A 23,894-nucleotide genomic window follows, 5' to 3' on the forward strand; every position below is an offset into this window, starting at 1 on the left:
ATTAGCTTTCCAATAATGAATGGCTACTGCATGACCAGCTTCTCAAAAAGGCTAGATAAATGGTTGCTGAAGAAAAAAATATTCGGAGGTTGTGAAAAAAGAAAATAAAAAGCTGCTGAAGTCATAGCAATATGTAAAAAGGCATATCCTGAGGAAAACATCACTGCTTGTAGCATAATAGATAAAACTGCATGCTACATGACAAACTAAATTACACTAAATTACAGACTTTGTTTAGCAGACGATACTTTGTTTAACAGATGGAGAAGAGTTACCGGACTTTAACAGTCAGTTGTGAAATACTTGATCAATTTTGATATGCAAAAATACCTGATAGTTCATTTTGATATACAAATATGAATAGTTAGTGTCTGATATTTGATTCGTATTCAAAACTTCGAATATTGACCCACCTCTAATAAATACTAGAGAGAGTACACAGCTATTATTGCCAACCATGCTGCTGGCGTAAAAGGTGGGCAGCAACATAATGGTTAGCATAAAGCTAGGTTTTCCTTTTATTTCTTTTCGATAGCATACTCATGTAAAAAAAAAAAATTCTAATGCGTTGTAGTTGACAAAGCAGCACAAGATGTCCCTACCAGCGCTGCTACTGCTGTCCATGGCTCCAGTAACCCAGTAGTATTCTGTAAATGGTTATATGTTTACAGAGAAGCTAGAACTCTCTAACGTTTCGTCACTGCTTTGTAAATCAGTTACTTATTTTGATTCTGTAGGCATAGTGAAAAATCTGTCAATGCTTCAAAAGTGCTTTAACTCTTTCGTTAGTGTGCCTATAAATATAGATAAACTTGATCAACAGTTTTTCTACGCATTGGTAAATATTTCTGTTGGAATTCTTCACCTAGCAACATGATGCACAGTCTGAAATTACTAATGAACTTCGTCTATTTGTCAGATTTCGCAGTTTCTGGCAGACTGGGGAGTCTGGAAAAATAAAACTTCGAGTCGAGGTATCGTCGAAACTAGCCTCTACTGCTCCTTGTACATATTCAATAAAAAGACGCAAAATTTGTGCTTTGGTCGACTTGGCAACATCATTTTTAAATGACAGCAGCAGTGAAGGCATATAATCTTCACCAGGGTTGTCTATTTTACAGTTTGAAGTATCGGCTGCTTTAACAATGTCTCAAACAATGGCAGATGCTCACGAGTGTGTGTTATTTTGATAACTCTGTTAGACTAATACCAAATGCAAGTTTATTTTCCCCACCATGGGTTGCTTTTATCCATCAGTGCATCGACAGCGCATGAACAAATTATTACAAGCAATCCTTGCCGTAATGCGGGGTTTTCACTCACACAAGCGTACACAGTCGATTTCAGACCAACCTTCGATCGAAGCTTGACTAGCTAACTCATCTCTTAAATTTTGAACACCAAAAGTGTAAGAGCCCTTATTCATTAAAGTACGACTTTGTGCTACACTCCACATTACTGTACAGTACTGTACAGGAAGTGAACAAAGCATGTGGAGGCTCCAGTGCCAGTTGAATGCACACTAGACCACTTTGCTTGCATAGAAAAGCTCACCAAATGCAATAATCAAGTATGAGGAGGCTCCTGCGTGCTCCTTGACCTGACAACCATAGCTTTGCAAACCTAAAGAATGCAGTAAAAAGCAAACCAGATGCCTGCTGCAATGAGTAAATACAAATGCTCCCTGTGTAATAGGAACTTAACCATTTTAAGTTTTACAAAGCTACTGCTTTCCCACATAGCATGGGCATCACTATGGCTCTAATAATGATGCCAACAACTCTCCATAATAATTTTTTGCATGAATTGACTTACAAAAGCTGGGAGCTAGGAACAAGGTACATATTTTGTATATTCCAGATTTTTTTTTTGCTCTCAGGACCTGTACTAAAAATAGTGAATTATTACTTTCACTTGTGTTCCTCGAAGTGCTTCTTTGAAATTTCACTTAAAAATTCTCGAAAACTGGCTGAGCAATTATTACTACGATACATCCATTCAAAACGCCAGTGCTCAGGCTATAATTTTATCTATTGCAGTATACATTGTGACTACTTATGTCCTGACATAAAATGCTACAATATAAAAGCACCAAAAATCAGTACATTTTTAGTGGTAACAAAAGACTTAATTTTTGGCAATTAGAATGGTATCGGAGACTTTGCTGCTGGCTGCACATCAGTGATGCAGAAATCTTCACTAAAAAAGCTCTCCCTGAGGACATGCACATAGTGCTTCCATAGCTGTTTTCCTTTTGTTTACGCAAATGACTGAAACAATGTACTAAAACAGCCTAACTATTTATCTTGCTATTTCAAATGTCCATTGCCAAGGCCAGGATACATGGATATTCATACACATACGGTAAAACTGTGTTACAATGAAGTTGATGGGGGAACCAGAATTAATTTGTTATATACATTACTTTGTTACACCAGTTATTTCATAATACCCCATTTCGTTATGACGAGGTTTGACTGTACATACTTGAATAAGCAGAGAGCAGGAGGGAAAGCCATCTCCATAGCTCAATTATTGCAGCACTCCACACAACATGTGAAGGCTATGAGATAAACCCCAACTAGTGGCACACTGTGTCTTTTCAGCTGCTTTCTTAAATTTTACTCCAAGCCCAATCACTATATAACAAAATTTGTGTGGCTTCATAGTTTGGGACTTCAGTTCTCTCATGTGTTCCTTAAATATGGACAAGCACAGCTTGTGAATTTAAAGAAATATTTTTCATTCGAAAAAATACAAGCTGCGTTAATTTTGTTGCATCAGGTGAGTTATCTGTGCAAAAATGGGCACATGGCCGGTAATTTATACCATGAATGCTAGCACACAGACACTTGGTAACCAGAGGCAGCATTCGTGACTGATCGCTTTGCAGACTACATTAATATGTGCATGCCTTAACATCCAGCACGATGCTTTACTGGAGCAACAGAGTTCATGCTGGCATGTCCAACCAACACATGCAAATATGGACCCAGCACAGTAAAAATGACATTGCTGTCACTTGGCAGTGGGCAGTGTTATGGCAAGTGCAAGCAAAAGAATGGCAAGTGTGAGCAAAATAATGGCCACTGAACACAAGATGCTTCTCAGTCGTTCTTATTCAGAAGAAGCAGTGAGCCATCACATAGCCACATTTTAATATTTGAAAACTGATGTTGGTGCACTTGTAAAAAAGAAAAATACAGAATTCACGTTTCAAATTCTATCATTTTACTTCACTGCTGTGTTTTTGGTTGGAGGAGAACCTATTTTCAATGTAACTTATCGAAGGGGCTTTACATCTGGAAGAAAAACCTTTCAGTGAAGGCACACAACTGCCCCCTTAAAAAAAAAAGTTTCCTTCACTATAAAATACTTTAGTGCTAATTATATACCTGAATACATTACAAAAATATTATTAGGAAAAAAAATAGAGTGTTCTTGTATGTTTATTTATTAAGTACTGCCAGCCTATATTTCAGGCCTTAGCCTGGTGTGGGTATTCAGTACAAAATTCTTCATCAATGTAACATACACTATGCAACAAAAGAAAGAAGGATTTACGTAACGAAGAACATAAGCCTTATAATGTAACACTATTCCACTCTGTTTTTATTTCAAATTGGCCATTCATGATCATCAGCAGCAACCTGTTTTATGTCCACTGCAGGACGAAGGCCGCTCCCTGTGATCTCCAATTACCCCTGTCCTGCGCCAACCAATTCAAACTAGCACCCACGAATTTCCTAATTTCATGGTTCCACCTATTCTGCCTTCCTCGACTACGTTTCTCTTCTCTTGGTACCCATTCTGTAACCCTAATGGTCCAACGGTTATCTAACTGGCACAATAAATGACCTGCCCAGCTCCATTTTTCTCTCTTGATGTCAATTAGAATATTGTCTATACCCGTTTGCTCTCTGATCCAAACCGCTTTCTTTCGGTCTGTTAATGTTATGCTTAACAATCTTTGTTCCATCGCTCTTTGCACGGTCCTTAACTTGTTCTCAAGCTTCTTTGTCAGTCTCCAAGTCTTGGTCTCCAAGTCTGCCCCATATGTCAGCACTGGTAAAATGCACTGATTGTACACCTTCCTTTTCAATGATAATGGTAAGCTTCAAGTGAGGAGCTGGCAATGTCTGCCGTATGCTATCCAACCCATTTTTATTCTTCTGTGAATTTCCTCCTCAGGATCGTGATGATTTGACCAAGGTAAACGTACTCCTTCACAGACTCTAGAGGCCGACTGGCGATCCTGAAGTCTTGTTCCTTTGCCCGGCTATTTATCATTATCTTTGCCTTCTGCATATTAACCTTCAACCCCACTCTTACACTCTCTTGGTTAAAGTCCTCAATAATTTGTTGTAACTTGTCTGCATTGTTGCTGAATAGAACAATGTCATTGGCAAACCGAAGGTAGCTGAGATAGTCGCCGTTGATCTTTACTCCTAAGCCTTCCCAGTGTAATAGCTTGAATACTTCTTCCAAGCATGCAGTGAACAGTATTGGAGAGATTGTGTCTCCCTGTCTGACCCCTTTCTTTATAGGTATGTTCCAGCTTTTCTTGTGTAGAATTAAGGTAGCTGTAGAACCTCTGTAGATATTTTCCAAGGTATTTACGTAAGCGTTCTCTACTCTTTGATTACATAATGCCGCTATGACTGTGAGTATCTCTACTGAACCAAATGCCTTTTCGTAATCTATGAAAGCCATATAGAGAGGCTTATTATACTCTGCAGATTTCTCAATTCTTCTGTTTTCAATTCAATTCTTTAATGTCTCCCTTTATGTGGATTAGTACAGTCGAACCCAGGTGTGTCGAACCTTGATATAACAAATTATTGTGTATAACAAACAGCTGTAAAATCCCCCTGAAGAATTTCGTATCAAATTTTTAATTTTATATATCGAATTATTGATATATTGAACTATTTCGCAATACCCTTCGAGCTCGATATATTCGGTTCCACTGTATAATGTTTGCATTCTTCCAGTTTTCTGGGACCTTTGCAGTCGATAGACACTTCGTATAAAGAGCCGCCAGTTTTTCAAGCATTATGTCTCCTTCATATTTGATTAAATCGACTATTATTCCATCTTCTGCTGCTCTTCCTCATTTCATGTCTTGCAAGGCTCTTCTGACCTCATCGCTAGTTATAGGAGGAGTTTCTGTATGCTGTTCATTACTGTTTCTAATTGGGGTATCTTGACTCCTCTGGGTACTGTACAGGTCAGTATAGAATTCTTCCGCTGCTTTTACTGTATCTTCAAGATTGCTGATGCTATTACCCTGTCATTAGCCCTCCCTGATAGGTCCGAAGGTTCGAGTCCAGCCCACATGGATGGGCGTCACACCCATATAGGCGGAGCCCGGCCCATTTTGACTTATCACGGAGGGCTAATGGCCGATTTGGAATAAAGAAAGATTAGAATAGCTTTACGTTATACTGATACTGCTCCATGTGTGTGCAAACCCAACAAAAACATATCCAATAAAAGAGAGTCAAAGCACACGATGAAGAATGCACATGGTGAATATAGAAATAAACAACACAAGTAATGCAAATACATTTGGAAGTATGCTAACCAGTGTAAAAAATACATTCAATTAGGTAACTAAATTAAAAGTATAGAAATGAACAACACAAGGTTATGTAATACACAGGAATGATCAAAAAAAGTAACGCAAGAACATCGGGAAGCACCTTGACCTACGCAATACTACTAAAATTTACAGGGTGCAATATTCAAAAATGATAGCAGAATGGAAAATCACAGTTCAATCTTTGTAATTGCTCCTGAGAATGAATCTAATGTTGGACATGTGACTACATCTGCAGTTAAAACATTCCAATTGGAAATTGTACAAGCAAAGAATGAACTTTTCAAGGTATATTTGTTTTACATGCGTACTCGGCGACTTTTTCAGGATGGTAAGAATGTCAAGTGTAACGAGTAGTTAGAATGTCCAATTTGTAACACATTATGATATAACAGGTAGAGAAGCTTTAGCCTCTCATGATACTGCCGCATTTTTATATATCGAGCTGGGCAGTTCGCAAAAGTGCAGATGGTGATATCTGTCAACTGTATGAGTTGAAAATAAATCATACCGACTTCCTTTGTATGCTCTGTAATTTCGCTATGTTAGTATCTGTCTGATGGTCCTGTACAGATGCTGTATATTCTAATACTGGTCAAATAAAAACTATATGCACCAAAAGTTTCATCTCATACATCGAATGATCCAATGATTGTCTTAGGTAGTCAAATTCTCAGAATGCTTTTTTTTTTTCTACATACATTACATGTACATTCCACTGGAGGCCTGACATCATTACTCCTAAATGCTTATACTTAAGTACAACACTCAAAGATTGGCTGGCTAGACTGTATGTCAACCTTAGCGGTGTCCCTCCGCCTTCCCTGGTTTACTGTCATCGCTACAGTCTTTCGAATATGCAGAGACATCTGACATGTGGCGCACCACTCCTCTATTTTGATCAATGCATCATTTAATAAGGTCTGATCTCATTTGCAAGAAATTTTCTGATATAGTATGCAGTCGTCTGTGAAATGTCAAATTTTAACAGGGATGTTATCAGCAATGTCATTTATGAAGAGCAAAACCAAAAGAAGGCCCATAACAGACGCTTGAGGTATTCCGGACTTCTTTTTCGGTAATTGCACTGGTAGGTAAAAGATTAATAGTAAGACTTTCTTGCTAAAACTACTTACTGCAAATAAACAATACTTAGGTCTTAGATACTTAGAAAAAGGAAAGTTATAAAAGACCTGCTGATGGTGCATAGCGTCTTCATAGGCAAGTTAAGGCAAGTACCGTATAGACTCGTATAAAGACCGCACCCCCAACATGACAGTCCAAAATTTGGAAAAAGAGATTTCCAACGGAGAAGCAATTGCGTTTAATGCTCCGATGCCGTGCATGCACGCGCTGCATACTCGCGCGGGTCACAACTCGATGGCTAGAGCTGCGCGTTGACCTCTGATGCTGTGGTACATCCAGGGATTCGGAGTGTGCACAAGTCGCCGGCGCAGCTGGCACTATATTGAGCAAAAGGTTAATTACTGTGTAAGGGCTGCACCTCGTCAAAATTGTGAAAGAAAAGTGTGGCCCTTGTACGAGTCTATATGGTATATCGTTCAAAATCTTCAACATTGATTATAATCAGCACGTTGAAAGACAAACCAAAGGCAGAAGAAACAAACTGTGGTGCATTCCCAGTCCATATCTTCGGCTTTTGGCAGAACGGTCACGGTAATGAACCATTACAAACTATAGAACTGCTTTCAGTCCTACTGTAGCCTATTTCAGCTTTTTGGGGCTTTTTCAAAATGTATTCACACGATATGACTCACTCGTGGTCCGAGAGCACCCTGTCAGTGGGGCCAAAGGAGAGGCGTGCGCAGACATCCTGGTAGTCCTGGTTGCGACGCTGGCACTCGTCCTGGTGGGCAGCCAGGTGGCAACAGACGAAGCACAGGGTTGAGGCATGCAGCCGCAGGCGGACGGCCACAGCGCCCTTGTTGCCCATCTTGCCAAGGATGCCTGTGCCGACCCAATGGGCCTCCACCTCCTGCACATGGGATGCCAGCCGCTCCTCCACAAACAGCACCAGCATCATGCCCACCAGACGCACCAACTTCACCAGCCGGTACCGACACCCTGCATCAAGGGGTATAGAAAGGCACCCAGTCTCACCCAGCATCATCATAATCAAGTGTGGCAACTGACTGGGTGATTAATTTTAACATAGTGTTACATGTGGAGAGACACAGACAAAAGCAACTAATTATGATTTATTTACAAGAGCAGCGCTACCAGGTACAAAGATGGAAACCTGCTCCTGCCAAGCTCAGGTGCCCATCTTCGTCTTCCCTTGCACCGGTCTCTTGCTCAGCAGATCTCTTAAGTGTCTGCTGTATCGCAACAATATTTAAACAAGTACTAACTAGTTTGTGAAGATGTAGAAATTTTACTACATGCTTCTCACATGCAAAGGAACTACACTTGGCAAGTATAAAAGTTAGAAAACCCTTATTTAAGGCATTTTAGTTTGATAAAAGAATGCTAGACCTGGCCTTATCAACCTTGTGGCATGATGACACAGCAACATGTACTGACGTCGTGTAGCAATAGGCATCATGTAGGCTAGGCATGCCTTTTCTTTGTGTTTATACCTCGGCCTTTGTCTTCACTTCGTGCTCATTAAAATTTTCGATAGATATGAACTACCTAGACCAGCAGGAGCAATTTTATACTAAATTATTAAGCATGCCCTCAAACCTACCAGTATTATTTGTGCGGTTTATAGGATTTGGACCTTCACTTGCTGCAAGCAAATCACAACTCGAAAATGTCATTTCAATATTCTTAAAAGGTATTAAGGCGTTGACCTGGAGGGGTATACTGCAAGAGTCCCCCTAGTGGACTGTCCATTTCGGCTGCTGCTGACTGGATGGAGTTGTGCGAGCGAGGAGGAGACGAGCGGCCCCAGTCAATCAGCGGCGGTTGAAATGGACAGACCACTAGGTGGACTCTTCAGAGTACCCCCCTAGGCTAGTTGGTTAGAATCCACACGGAAAACAGCCAAAATATGAATCTTCTTGCTCTCTATGTATTTTTTTGCTGTTTTCAGTATTGATTGTGAAGTTACTGAGGCACTTTGGACAGGGTGGAATGCAGCTATCAGACCTTAACTACATTTATTACAGATATACCAACCAGTTCCCAGACAGGCTCAGTGCATGTGCCATGACTAATGATAATAACAATGTGGTTACTATGGTTCTGCTGCTAAGCAAGACTTGACTATGAGGAGTAGCACTGTGGAGTGTTCTTGGTGATTAGAACAAGAGAAAGCTGAGCTAGTTGGTAAGGATTCATAATGCAAAGAAGGGGTAAGGCTTGCAGACACGGACATAAGCGAAGAGAAATGGACAACACAAACGCCATGTGTTGTCAACTTCTCTTGTGTCCATGTCTGCATGCCTTACCCCTTCTTTGCATTATGTTCTTGATGAGTTGTGACCACTTGGGTTCATTGACTTTGCATAAGTATGCTTCTGCATGCCACTGCCCATTGAAGTATGGCTGCCACTATCATAAATTTGCTTCACGGCAAAGTATCATAGCCACAACTACGGCTATAGACACAAATGGTTGCATTTTCATGTATCACATGCAGCCATGACATCGTAATGAAACAGCTCAACTACCATGGGAGCATTACAGACGTGAAACCTGTCAATCAATGATCTCATTTAAATTTGAATTCAGAAGGAACATGGAGGCTTTCCTCAAAGGCAGAGATGTGTCCGTGTTTAACTTAATCTGTTAAGCTTTCAACACAGGGCCCAAGTATTCCCATCATGAGACTGTAGCCTTAAGCCAACTAAGCACTTACGAAAACTGGCTGGGCTTTCCAATGATAGAGCTTTGAGGAAACAAGCTTACCTGAGTGGAGACCAAGGGCAACAGCCCTGAGCCACTCTTCTTCACGGGGGCTGTCGGTAAACAGCAGAGCTTCTTTGCTAAGGTCAAGCTCCTGGAAGCCCACGGCATAGAGCTGCGGAGGCTCGGAATCGGCTGCTGACAGCCAATCACGCAGAGTCACGCTGCCACATGCCTGGCCGTTGACATTCCATGTGCCCAGGAAGAATCTCCATTGTGCAAGACAATGCATTTATGTGTCACTAACATGCTACACACAGGTATTTACTGGTCGTGTATGTTATGAGATCAACTTAAGGAGCACATAGGTAATTTCTATTATCTTTATAATCTACATATCATGGCGCACCTGCAGGCAAAAAACTAACTCAAAAATGTGTCGTTGACAAAAAAGTACTGCATTAAATTTATGAAATGCTAAGTTTTGCCCATTAAAGCAATGAAAGTGATCCATTTTGTGCTGTTGGCCATTCGAAGAACGCTCACCAGATCCAAGCTATCATGGTCTCGTTTGAAAGCAACTCTTTCCAGCTTGCTTTCCTGCCATAAAATGAGCCTTCAATGTTTCTTCAGAAGAAAGCTACCAGGTTTGGTAGTGTGAAATGTACGGTCTTGCACTTCTTTAAGAATGTTATCTGCATTTTTAACAAATAATTTCTGGAAGTCGCAAATTTTGAGAGCAGCACTGTCTCTTCACTACTCTCTCTAGTCCCTTTATTTATTTATTTATTTTTGCATGAATGGCTAGAGTCAGAGAGTGCAGAATCACTATGATATAGAGTTTTAGGATACAGCCACATCTTGAAATCTTAGAAATCACCAACAAATATTCACAACTGCACTGGTCCAACTTTAGAATTTCATAACATTGTTGAATATACAGACACAAACATTAAAATGCAAATCTGCACTTTTTGAACATTCATAAACATACATGCTTGATTCTAGTTTTCTTGCTGCCACACATCTTCAAAAACTCACCTCAAAAATTTATAACACACAAAAATATTTACCTTTATTATTTGGATTGATTCAGAATAAAAGCCAATTGCATGTTTGTAATCGGCACACAAGGTTGAATATTTGCTGAAAATTTCATGTGTCGAGAGTCAATACCAAAAATATTTTTCCTGGAAGCCATGTCTCTCCTTAAAGGGACATAATACCGTTCAGAACATTTTATGTATTTATTTATTTATTTATTTATTTCACAATACTGCAGGCCATGACAGGCCCAAGCAGGAATGGGAAATCAAAACATAATTAGTATAAGTCGGTATTACAAATGAATAACGCCATTAGCAATCAAACAGGATTACATCACTACACATATAATACGTACTTGGTAACAAGCAAAAAAGAAAACTAAAACAACAATTTTTTCAGTGCCGTTTGAAAATCAGCCTTCTCAAAAATGGTTTTAGGAAGAGCGTTCCAGTCAGAAATTGTCTGGGGAAAGAAACTGTGTTTAAATGCATTGATTTTAGCAAATATCGGTTTCAGTGCATGGTCATGATTGTGTCGAGTCTTTCTGGTGTCTAAGGGTTTTACATATGACAGGTATGGACATGTCAAATTTACCTTTCAACACGTCATGCAAGAACACTATCCGAGCATATTTTCAATGCACCTGTAATGTTGTAATCCCGTGTTTTTGCATAAGTTTAGGAGGGGTGTCGCACCTTCTATATTTACCAAAAATGAATCTGATTGCATTTCTTTGCAACATCTCAAGTTTATATATATCCTGCTTAGTTTCAGGATCCCAAATTATGGAAGCATATTCTAATTTCGACCTTATGTAAGTATTGTACGCTAGTAACTTTAACTTTGCTGCAGCTTTGTTTAATTTCCTTCTTAGGAAACAGAACTTCTTGAATGCTGATGCATATATATCGTAAATGTGACCTGACCAGGATAATTTAGAAGTAAGTGTAACGTCTAAATATTTATAGCTTGTAACCTTTGCTATTTCTTGGTTACAAAAAGTATAGGAATAAGAACTAGGCTGTAATTTACGTGTAACTGTTAATAAGACTATTTCTTGCACGTTAATTTCCATATCCCAAGAAAAAAGCATCATCGCCCGTTTTTGTTCGCGTGACAAGAAAAACGAATTCCTTCGGAAAGCTCGAAAAGCATGTTTGCGTACGTCTCTGATAGGCCTGAAAGGAAGCAAGGATAGCGCTATTTACGTCAATGAACACCTGACCATTGACAACAAACGACTATTCAGCAAAGCGCTGGCCCTCAAAAAAGAAATGAAATGGCATTACCTTTGGACCGAGAATTGCCATATCAAGGCACGCAAGACTGATGACAGCAGGGTCTTCAGAATAAGTGCCGAGTCAGATCTGCGCATCTTCACGTAGATATCAACTCGCAACATTTGTCATTTTCATAATCTGTTCTTGACAACATTTCCTCTATGGCATTGCTCTCAACAGCAGAAACAAAATCGTTGCTCGCTGGTTCTAACTACTCATTACTACACATCAATGCACGAAGTTTATGCAAAAACCAAGATAGCATTACTGCCTTTATTGATTCACTTGGTAATTCCTTTTCATTTTTGTGCATTTCCGAAACTTGGCTTGACTCTCCTGATGGTAATTTATATGGTTTTCGGTCGTTCCATTCCGAATACTGTCACCGCAGTTCGGATCGGCATGGCGGTTCGGCTATCTTCATATCATCGAAAATCAAGTACGAACGTAGGCTTGACCTATGTTTAAATGTATCTAAATGTGAATCGGTGTGGATCGAAACTAACCTGTCGCCTTCTAGAAATCGCAATGGTCTAATCATTGGTTGCATTTATCGCTCCCCATCTTCATCTATTCCTGATTTCTTGTACAACCTTTCCACAATTCTTCATAAAGTTTCAGCTGAAAAAAAAACAGATTTTAATAGTTGGTGACATTAACATCAATTTACTGGATACTGATAATAGCTCAGTAATATCATATAGCAATTGTTTTGTTGGATTCGGGCTTGAGTCTTTAATTACTTCTCCTACTAGATTTTCCGCTTCTGGAACTAATACTCTTCTTGATCACGCCTTAAGCAATATCACACCATCTCCAAGTGCCGGTGTCATTGACATGTCTATCACAGATCATCTTCCCATTTTCGTTACCTTTGTTACAGAAAAACCTTACTATGACACTAGTTACTTTACATCCAGCTTCGACCGGGATAAGTTTGTTAATACAATAAATAGTACCAACTGGTCATCAATTGGTAATCTATGTGATCCTGAAGAGACACTCGAAAAATTCTGCTCATTATTTTTGAAAGCTGCGTGCGCTAGCACTACAACTGTCAAGTGCAAAAAAAAGTTTACATTTCCACGTAATCCCTGGATAACAAAAGGCTTGTTAACGAGCATGCGTAAAAAAGATAATCTTTACAGGAAGACTAAAAAACAGCCGTTCAATGTGAATCTAGCACATCGCTATAAAAAATACAGTGCCATGTTGAACAACCTACTGAAAAAATCAAAGCGGCTTTATTACGAGAAAGAATTCTGCGAAGCTAAAAATAATCCTAAGAAACAATGGCAACTTTTCAACGACTTATTGTATGCACCCTAGGCTAGTAGAACCATTGATAAAATAACTTAAAACATAACACTTGCACTGCATCGTCTCGCATAGCTAACTCATTCAGTGATTACTTCCATGAAGTGTACAGCAATAGCCCGATAGCCTCTTCCTATCCATGTAACCGTTGCAATCATACATTCTTTCGTTTTCCCGTCACAGCCGATGAGGTCTGTTCTGCTATATTAAATCTAAAAAACACTTGCCCAGGTCTAAATAATGTCTCTGCCTATCACTTAAAACTTGTTGCCCCTTGCATTGCGGAAACACTAAGCAGCATAATTAATGTAATTTTTAAATGCGGTACCTTTCCAAGTTCGCTTAAGAAGGCAAAAGTAATCCCTGTATTTAAAAAAGGTGAAAAATCTCTTGTGTCTAATTATTGCCCAATCTCTATTTTGTCCTCCATTAGTAAACTTATCGAGAAATTATTTCTGAAACGTGTAAACAGTTACCTAACAAAGTTTAAGTTGTTGAAATCTTGCCAATTCGGTTTCCGTCCTGGCAGTTCGACGAACTTAGCTCTTATTACCTTAACCGATTACATAAGGTGTTCTATTGACAGTGGTAAATTTGTTGGCTCAGTATTTTTAGATTTTACTAAAGCTTTTGACACTGTGAATCATACCATTTTATTTGCCAAACTAGAATCTTTAGGTATAACAGGTACAGCTTTAACTTTTCTTAAAGATTACTTACATGACCGTGAGCAAACAATCTGCGTAGGGGACGCTTATTCCGAGTCGAAAGTTGTTAATTAAGGGGTACCACAAGGCTCAATACTGGGACCCTTGTAGTTTTGCATTTATATTAACAACTTACCCGATGTTCTTGACCTTTCTAATGCCATTTTATATGCTGATGATACCACTATTTCCATGTCTGATAATTCTTTAGCAACCTTACTCCTTAAACTGAACAATGAACTAGCAAAAGTTGTTGAATGATGTCATTTAAATCATTTAATTTTAAACCCTCTCAAAACTCAGTTCATGTTATTTAAAACAAAGCAGAAGATCATGCCGTTTTTCCCCCGAGTAACTCTCGACAGTCACCTTATTCCTGCAGCGGACTGTGTTTTGTTCCTTGGCATAAAATTAGATTCTCACTTGAAATTTACTAATCATATTGCATTTGTTAAACAGAAAACAGCTTTCGGCATAAGAGCTCTCATAAAATCACGTGCATTCTTTTCAGAACACGGATTATTATCTTTATACTTTGCGTTCATTCACAGTCATATCACCTATGGTATTGCTCCCTGGGGAAATACGTATAACTGCCACCTCTCGTCTATTCAACACATACAGAACCAGGCTATTCGCATAATCACCAACAGTTCCTTGTACTCAAATGCTCTCCCGCTACTCCAGGCAAACTTTATACTACCTGTATCTGGCTTGTTTAAGTATCATCTAAGTGTTTTCTTTTTTAAATTACTTAACAAACAGCTTCCTTACGAATTTGTGGACTACAAATTACTCCCTAATACCAACCACACTAGGTTTGCGCATAATTACAACTTTTTATTACCTAAATGTAACACAAACTATGGGAAAATGGCATCCTCGTTTTGAGCTTTAAAAATATGGAATGACCTACCCCATTCACTTAAACTAACGTCATCTTTGAATGTATTCAAACATGAGTTAAGATGCTTTATTTCTTATTGTAAATAGTTTCATGTATAACACATTCTCTGTATAATTATGCCTGTTGATATATGTACTTTTTTGTTTGTTTTCTCTTACTAATGTATTGCATTATGCACATTCATTTGTTTTCCTTGTACTTTTTTATATTTGCTGCTTTAACCCACGTTTTGTACACATCTTTTTTTTCTCTTTTTGGAACCGAGGGTCCCGTTGCAGTCATTGACTTTGGGACCCTCGTCTGCATACTATTTGTTGTTTACTTATTGTTTTTTGAATGACGAATAAACTGAAACTGACACCACTGCTCAATCTAGAACAATTGGTCCTGCAATACAACGTGATCACTCTCCCACAATATCTCCTTGTAATATAGTACAGTCATCAGCAAAAAGTTTTATACACACTGTATCAGACAAAAATCCAATGAGATCATTCACATAAACTAAGAAAAGCAAGGGTCCAAGTACACTGCCCTGAGGCATACCAGAAGAAACAGGGAGCATATTAGACGCACACTCATCCACTAAAACAAATTGTTTTCTGCTATGCAAGTATGCTTCAACCCATTTCACTAAGTAGCAGGGAAGGCCAGTTAATTTCAGCTTATGTATTAGTTTCTTATGCGACACCTTGTCAATAAAGTCTATAAAGAATATATCTATTTGCCCCGAGTGGTCCAATGTCATTATAAAGTCATGTGCAGTGGTGAGTAACTGAGTCGTAGTAGATCTTCCCTTGGTAAATCCGTGTTGATAAGGAGAATAAACTTTATTATTAGACAAGAAAGACCTTATATATCCAGCTTTGACGTGTTCCATAAGTTTCGAACAAGTAGATATAATCGACACATGCCTATAATTTGTTATGTTAAGCTTGTTGCCTTTCTTAAAAATCGGCACATTGCGTGCCATCTTCCAGTCATCAGGAAGCTCACTAGTGGTTAAAGAAAGCTGAAAAATATTTGCCAAGTAGTCTGCAATCTGCGCTGCAAAGCGTTTCAAGAACGCAGTAGGGATGCCATCCTTACCCGCGCCTTTTTTTCTCGTTCAATTTACGTAGCATAGATAGAACCCCTTCGCTTGTTATTACTGGTACATCTGTCTTCGAAAGTTCCTTGTGTATGTTGTAGTTGTCATCAGGGGAAAAAACACTACGAAAATATACATTAAATGCGTGAGCTATATCAGCTATGTTCTCGACAAGGTGATCATTTACTTAAATATTTTTATTAGACTCACTTGTCTTTCCGAGGTAATGCCAAAATTTTTATGGATCAGTTCTAAGAAATTCTGGAAGTGAAAAAGTGAAGTAATTATGCTTTGCTTGTTGCACCTTAATTGTCAATTTATTCCTCAGTTCCACGAGGGTCTTCTTATACATATTTTGTTTCTTTCTCAATCGTTTCAGTTTATGTTTAATGTGGATGATTACATGACTAACCCACGGATTCTAGCGATTTTTAGTAGCCCTCCTCATAGGTACAAAGTTTTTAGTACAGAATGACACTACTTGTTTAAGATGACACCATAGGTCATGAACATTCCCAGAATGAGCATCAATAACTAGTGTTTTCTCTAAATAATCAATAATTGAGGTATCATCACTTCGTTCAAAATCTCTATGATTTGTCGCACTAGACTGACTGTATCTGGCATCCCTGGGACACGACCAGGTGAAAAACAACAATTTATGGTCTGAAATAGCTGGCTCCACAGCAATAGTACATTTAGGAAAAGATTCACTGACAAAAAAAAAGGTCCAGAAGTGCTTGTTGTCTAGTAAAATCACATACAATTTGTTCAACATTCAAAGCAAGCGTTATATCAAGAATAACATGAATCGAGATAGCCCTGCTGATGGAAAGATTGTGTCTCGTATTGACTGAAATGAGCACTGTTTTCCTCATGAAACACGGGTTTATATTTTTAATTATTCACAACAAGACACAAAAATTGCTTTTGGCACCCCCATGGGGCAAAAGCATGACAACAAATGGCCTACTACGTGACCTTCTATTAGTGTACGCGACTCCTTGACATTTTTTAAATATTAAATTGCGATACATTTTTTCTATTATAGTTTTTCTGTAACTTATAATGCACAGCTAAATGTTCTATTGTTATACGAGTCGAAAAGTGGCGCCATAGCGCTGCAGCCCAATTACTGAGGTCATGGTGCCAACTTACACCCATGGACAAAAGATGGCACCACATTACCACTAGCACTTTTGCTAGCAATAGGATTTGCAACAGTCACAGATGCACCAACTTATTGCAGCAGCTTTTTATTTTCAGCAGTGGCTGAAAAGGTCAAAATGCAGATGGTTAACGAAAGTTGCACTCAAAAGCCGCTCATGCAAAAGCTGCTCATTGTTCTTCTCTCCCAATTTGCGAAGCAGGCTATCGGCATCGCTCTCACTTTTCAGTGTTGCTGGCGTTGGGACTCCTATATTTTATAGACTGCTCAGATCGAAAGTTTCTGCTTACAAAAGTTCAACATGCTTTTGGAAATAACCGCTGCAGGTACAAACACTTCCGAGGATGAGCTTTTCGTTGCACCATAAGAAACTGGGTCCTTAAAAATCGGTTGTCAGCCCCTTTAACAAATAATATGATGGCAGTAATTTTGGCCTACATGGCCATATTGAAATTTAGAAACAGGGCTTATGGCAGAAAGCTGTGCTCATTGGATCTCTCATAACTGATGCATTTCCAACACTTTGGAAGCAACAGAAAAAATTATCCAGCACCCTCTCTGACTTGTTCTCTTTTACTTAATGATTTTTTCTGTTTCTTCCAAAGCGCTGTAAATGCATCAATTAGTAGAAACAGGGAACTACACTATAATGGCAACTGTCTTCAACTTTCCAATATAAACATGCACCATGAAGTTTATAACTAAGAAGTTAATTAATGTAATTCGTTTGAAAAGTGAATGGATTCCTTTGATTTTTCTTGCAAATGGTATCTGCCTAGGCATATAATGCAACTGTCGTGACATAATTCCAAGGTCTTTTTAAACATAAGTGTTCAACATAACAAACACAGTATGGTTTGAAAACTTGGATGCATTGCAGGCAAGAAAATTGCAATTTGCCAGGCTTGGAGCTAGAGAAACGATTACAAAAGTAATTACTGTACAAACTCGTGCAAGGCCCGCACTTTTTTTTTTTTACAATTTTGACGGAAGCGGCCCTTACACATGACCAAACCATTTGGTCAAAATGGTGCTGGCCCTGCTGGTGACTTGTGCACACCCCGCATCTCGCCATCCAGTAGCATCATGTGGAAGTAGGCACCGCACCAAAATTTGCCGATGCTTGTGCCCGGCATCGGGACCCCGAACACCATTGCTTATTCAATGAAAAATTTTTACCACATTTTGGGCAGCCAAGTTAGGGGTGCGGCCCTTACACGGGTGCGGCCCTTACACGGGTGCGGCCCTTACACGGGTGCGGCCCTTACACAGGTGTGGCCCTTACATGAGCCTATACGGTATAATGAACTGATCACGTTAAACTTAGAGGGACCAACAACCAATGTTGCACAGAATGGTGTTCCAAGGAACAGCGTTCCTGGAGCTAGTTCCTTTTGGGAATATTGGAGGAATACCACCATTTCAATAAGGGTAGGTGGAACTGTAACGATAACTCATTAGGTTTACGAAGGAACGGCAGAGGGAATGGCATTCCTTCTGTAAACATTCCGTGGCACTGAAGGGACCGACATATTGTGGCCCTCTGGCAAACGCAGTCTCACCAAGATTGTTCGGGATTACAGGTTTCAACAACTCAAAGGAAAGCACGAGTTCACTGTCGCCAGTTGCTCAATCCAAAGGTTTAAGCTGTCATGCATCCCGGACAGTTCTACGAGAGACCAAGCAACCATCAATACAAAGCTGGCTGCAGTGACCAAACCAGCCAGCACAGATGTGGCCACCTGAAGGCTTCTCGTTCGAGCCTCAAACCCTTCCAGCCGAGGAACAGGATGAGCTGTCGCAGTAGCTGCTGGTATCAGTTGACTACCCTCTGTCACAGATGAAGAGCATCGAGCGACTGGACCAACATTTCCCCAAGTACAACACAGCAGTACCCTCAAGCATTTCGGTGGAATGGCTCTTCGCCATTGCCAACGAAATGCTGACAAAAAAACGGGTTTGTCTGTCTGACACCAACATCGAAATGCAACTCTTGCTGGGTTCAAACAAGGGACTTTGTTAAGTTGCAAATATATATCCTGGACATTTTTTTTCCATTCATACTGCACAGCATTCATTAAACACCTATGTATTTCAAAAGCGTGGCAGTTTGGGCGAGTTGGTATGGCACCCTGTTTTCCGCTCCCTTGATTACCCCTACCTCTGTCCTTTTTTGCTCGTCCTGAGCGGCGCTACTAGCCTTAAACACCTATGTATTGTTCCTTTCTATGCAGTTTTTTGTGCAAGAAATTTAATTATGTTGGTGCATGTGAGTAACTTTCTACAGCCGAATCTCGTTAATTCGAACACACTTAATTCGAACTCTCGGTTTATTCGAACTGACGCTGTTCTGTCAAAGCTATGTGTATTCCAATGGGCGAAAATGCCTAGTAATTCGAACGTGCAAACATTCGCGATGGTTAATTCGAACATACTGCACTCCAACAATGCTGTCGGCAGCGCGCAAAATCACGGGGCGGCGCCTCCGACTACCATTCCTCTGACTCAGCCATAGAGGAAAAGCTTAGGAGAGACTTCTCAACGTCGCACGCAAGGACAAAAAAAAAAAAAAAAAGAAATGTGGCCGAAATTTGTGCGCAGGCATGTGCAGGCACGCATCACTGATTACCTCTGTTCATGACGGGTTAGTGACTTCTGTTCGTGTCGCGGCACCGCCATGTACCCCATAGAGTCAATGTATTTGAGACGTTCTTCTAGAACATCTGAGAATTCGGACGCGAAAAGCCTTCGTCGTCCAACTTTCCAGGCTTTTTGCCATGACCGCAGGTCCGAAACAGCATTAATCGAAGCTACCACCAGCGCCATTTTTATTATCACGCCGCCTCGAGCCGGTGCTCTCGAATGCAGATCCACTGGCAGCCGTAGCCACACCATGGCAACGCTAGGCCTAGCTACTTTCGCTACCAAGCTTCTTGCTGTTCAGTGCCGTGTTTTTCATTGGAGCACTTCGCCGCTGTTAGCAATGGCGTCGACTCCGCCTTAGTAATCGTTGCCAAGTCTTCGGAGCGCGGAAGACACGGCGCGTTGCATAATACCGGTTCCCGAAAGTCAACTTCGCCACAATAAAGCAACTTCAGGCGGTGAAGCATACCAAAAGTTCGAAGGGGCAATTGTCACGGGACATATGTTTCCTATGAGCACTGACACGCCTAATAACTGTCTTATCATGAGAAGCCAACAAACACTGACACCGAGGATAACACAGGGGAAAATTACTTGTGCTTAATAAATGAAGTAAAGAAACGATACATTTATGGAAATTAAAGTGGATGAAAAAACAACTTGCCGCAGGTGGGAACCGAACCCACAACCTTCGCATTTCGCGTGCGATACTCTACCAATTGAGCTACCGCGGCGCTGTTTCCCCATCCACTTTTCTTGGGTATTTATGTGTCCTATTAGAACCCTGGGAGTGTTAGCCAGCACTACCACTCACAGACGTTGGTGGCGGACGTGGAACGCCCTTTTTGCCGCAGGCGTCACGAGAACGTGATCTTTTTGGGTGAAGGCAACTGGTCAATAAACCCATGCATGCTACCTGAATGAATCAATGTTGCCGGATTCGAGACCCTCGTCATGTAATAAACGAGAAGAAAGGGGGTGAACCGAGGGGCCCGATATTTATTAGTCATATCATGAGAAGCCAACAAACACTGACACCGAGGACAACACAGCGGAAAATTACTTGTGCTTAATAAATGAAGTAAGGAAATGATACATTAATGGAAATTAAACCGGGTGAAAAAACAACTTGCCGCAGGTGGGAACCGAACCCACAACCTTCGCATTTCGCATGCGATGCTCTACCAATTGAAATGCGAAGGTTGTGGGTTCGGTTCCCACTTGCAGCAAGTTGTTTTTTCATCCACTTTAATTTTCATCAATGTATCGTTTCTTTACTTCCTTTATTAAGCACAAGTAATTTCCCCCTGTGTTGTCCTCGGTGTCAGTGTTTGTTGGTTTCTCATGATATGACTAATAAAAATCGGGCCCCTCGGTTAACCCCCTTTCTTCTCGCCTAATAAATGTCTGTAACTTGTAAATAAGTGTGAATAAATCTTGCAGAACTTCCCACTCATGTGTTACCTCAGTGCACAAGTGCCACTGCATGTAAGTCCTCCATTCAATTAGCTTCCTTTAAGTCGAACAAATTTTCAGGCCCCTTCGAGTTCAAATTATCGAGATTTGACTGTATTTGCACATCTGAAACGCAGTATCCTGACTGCGCATTTGAAGACCAAAGTGGAAAGTGCTATATGTGTTGCACTTGTAATAGACAAGCACCAAAGTTGCACTTGGACATATCAGGAGTATACCTGGTGCTCCCTAAAAAAATTCGTCTAGGAGCGTTTCTTTGTATTCTTTTCATCTCCAGATAATCTGCTGCCGGCGATATTCAAATTTATATAATATACGTAGTTCAATGTGAGTTTTAAATTGCTCACTTTCTTTCACCTCAGTATTATCCAACACTATATTTTAAAATATCAAATGTAACGTTAATGTAATGACACATTCCAATGTTCGAAGTGTAACTGAAACACATTCCTTTTGCATTAAAGGAACTGTAAGGGGAACTCATTTCAAGATTGTGAAGGAACGAAGAACAAGCTTTCATTCCTGTTTAGAGGAACGTGTACAACACTGCCGACAACCGTCCAGAATGTGTCGCGAGATGTTGGTGGAAATGAAAAGACCATGATTTATATTAATATAATTAAACATACTTTTCACAATTTGTGTAGTAATAATAATTTAAGTTGCTACAGAAAGTCGGTACAGAAAGTCGGTACAGAAAGTCGGTACAGAAAGTCGGTACTGAAAGTTTGTACAGAAAGAAATGTACGTGGCATGAACTGGTCATGAAACCTTGGCACTAGAGATGGATTAAATCAGATTACTGTATGTGAATCAGCTGTTATTAGGTACACCATACCTGTCTTCTAAAAGTACAGTCTTTATATTACAGCCTTTATACAGTCTTTATGACTGCATATTGTCAAAAAATGTTCCACAGTGTTTTCCACATTACCACTGCAGGATTGGACACACTGGCCAGTACGCTTTCCGTTGCACTAAAAAAACAGGTACCATAAAAATCATTTCTTGGTCACTTAAAGAGACAGTAAAGGCAAATATTAAGTCAAGCTAAAGCAATAGATTAGTGCTTGAGAATCTCTAAGGCGTCAATAATATCGTGAACAGAGCCTTAATAATCGAGAAACTGAGGTAAATGCAGGACATGATTAGAGACTCCCCCGGGACATTCAAGTATTCCCTGATGACGAAAGCACTCCTCATTAAATTTTGTCACTAGTACTCAACCCCTCGTTGCAAAAGAACATCATTGTATTGTATTATAAGACAAAATAAAATGCTACTTCTCCTGTTCTATTTCCCTTTTAGAAAAAAGAACTAATTGAAATTACCCTTGACAATGACGTGGGTGATCGAAAGGTTTAGTTTTTGCTCGACTCAACGCCGCCCACGCTTTCGTGTTTGAGTAGTGTCATTATCGCGGTGTGCTGCGCTGGTTTTGCTGGCTCGCAGAACTCGTACAAGCTGCAAGTAGCAGAGAATTAAACTTCCATGTTATGTCACGGGATGCCTGAATGGCCTACGCCACTTGACCAAAAATGAGCTGCAATGGCGCATCCACCGCTCTGTCTTGGCTCAGTGCCGCCGTCTGTCGGGCACCATTTTACTCGCCAACGGCAGCAAAGGGTGGTGATGGCATATGCAATGTCACCACTCCCTTGGTTGGGTGGCGGGTAATTTGAATTTCGAAAAAGGTATTCAGACCCTTCAGATGCAATTTTCTTGTGAACTAAATCCTTTCTTGGCACGAAACAAGCGTTGCAAGGTTTCTGGAATGGTATTTAAACAGCCCACATGACCTTATTATTTGCCTTTAGTGTCCCTTTAAAGCAAATATCATAGAATTTAATTTAAAACCAAGTTGTACTAAGTTATAGAAAAAGACTTACAATTAACACATCTCCAATAAGATCCCAAAATTAAAGCGTGTAATTTGGGAAAATTTTTTATATAATAGTTTGTCTTGGAGGAGTCAGCTTAGGAAAGCAATGGACAGGAGATATGCTGTCCATACATATATATATATATATATATATATATATATATATATATATATATATATATATACATTCTCTTCTCTAGGTGCCAACATAAGCTACAAATGCATACAGTCAATTACATATCATATGCAATGAAATATGTCAGTGTCAACATTGGTCCACTTCACACCTGGTGAGCCACAATTTTTAGGTATACTATATAATCAATAACAGAAGCTGCCGCTACAACATGAATGAGATATTTGCCATGCTATTATGCAAGCAATCCATTCCGACAATTGTACAATGTACGACAATTGTACAGCAAAGTGATGATATGGAGACTGCTCAGCAAGACCGTACAATAGTGCCCGTGATATGTATTCCTTGTAAAGATTTCACTGTCTACAATACAAGAGGTTGAACATGTAATGTGCATCGCTTTTCTTTTCGTCCAGGCATCAAATGATCCCTTTACAGGAATAGTAACCACAAAGATTGTTCAGATTTACTTACTTGTATAATAACATTCTTTTTTTTTTCCCGATCTATTAGACCTTTTGTGAATACTAACCCTGCTGACAATCAAACAAAACTCAAATTGAAGAGGTCCCAAAGGTTTAATCCCTGCACGTCAAAGTAGTTCAAAGTAATGCAGAAAAATTATGCCTCACTTGGAGCATTACAATTTATTCTGCTTCCGGCAAACTGATGGCGGCTTATCAAAATTAAGCACTAAAAACATGATGACGACAATAACAACAACAAAACAAACTGCCTATGATTATGATCAAACAACTTGCCCAACAACAGGTTCTTATGAAGAAAGTCTACGTTAACTTCTTATCAAGCAGCATAACCAGAC

The 23,894-nt window shown here is 39.8% G+C and overlaps 1 protein-coding gene across 1 annotated transcript in view; it reads right to left on the minus strand.

The window, feature by feature from the left end:
• Ocrl (Oculocerebrorenal syndrome of Lowe) overlaps nucleotides 1–23,894 on the minus strand; it is a 79,149-nt gene that overhangs the window by 47,799 nt on the left and 7,456 nt on the right. The window contains exons 8-9 of the mRNA XM_050169905.3: nucleotides 9,479–9,684; nucleotides 7,381–7,687 (exon numbers count right to left, since the gene is read on the minus strand). Of these exons, the coding sequence (XP_050025862.1) occupies nucleotides 7,381–7,687; nucleotides 9,479–9,684 (513 nt within the window). The remainder of the gene's footprint in view (nucleotides 1–7,380; nucleotides 7,688–9,478; nucleotides 9,685–23,894) is intronic.

The sequence above is a fragment of the Dermacentor andersoni genome, chromosome 6 (genome assembly GCF_023375885.2).
Source record: "Dermacentor andersoni chromosome 6, qqDerAnde1_hic_scaffold, whole genome shotgun sequence".
Taxonomy (NCBI): Eukaryota; Metazoa; Arthropoda; class Arachnida; order Ixodida; family Ixodidae; genus Dermacentor; species Dermacentor andersoni.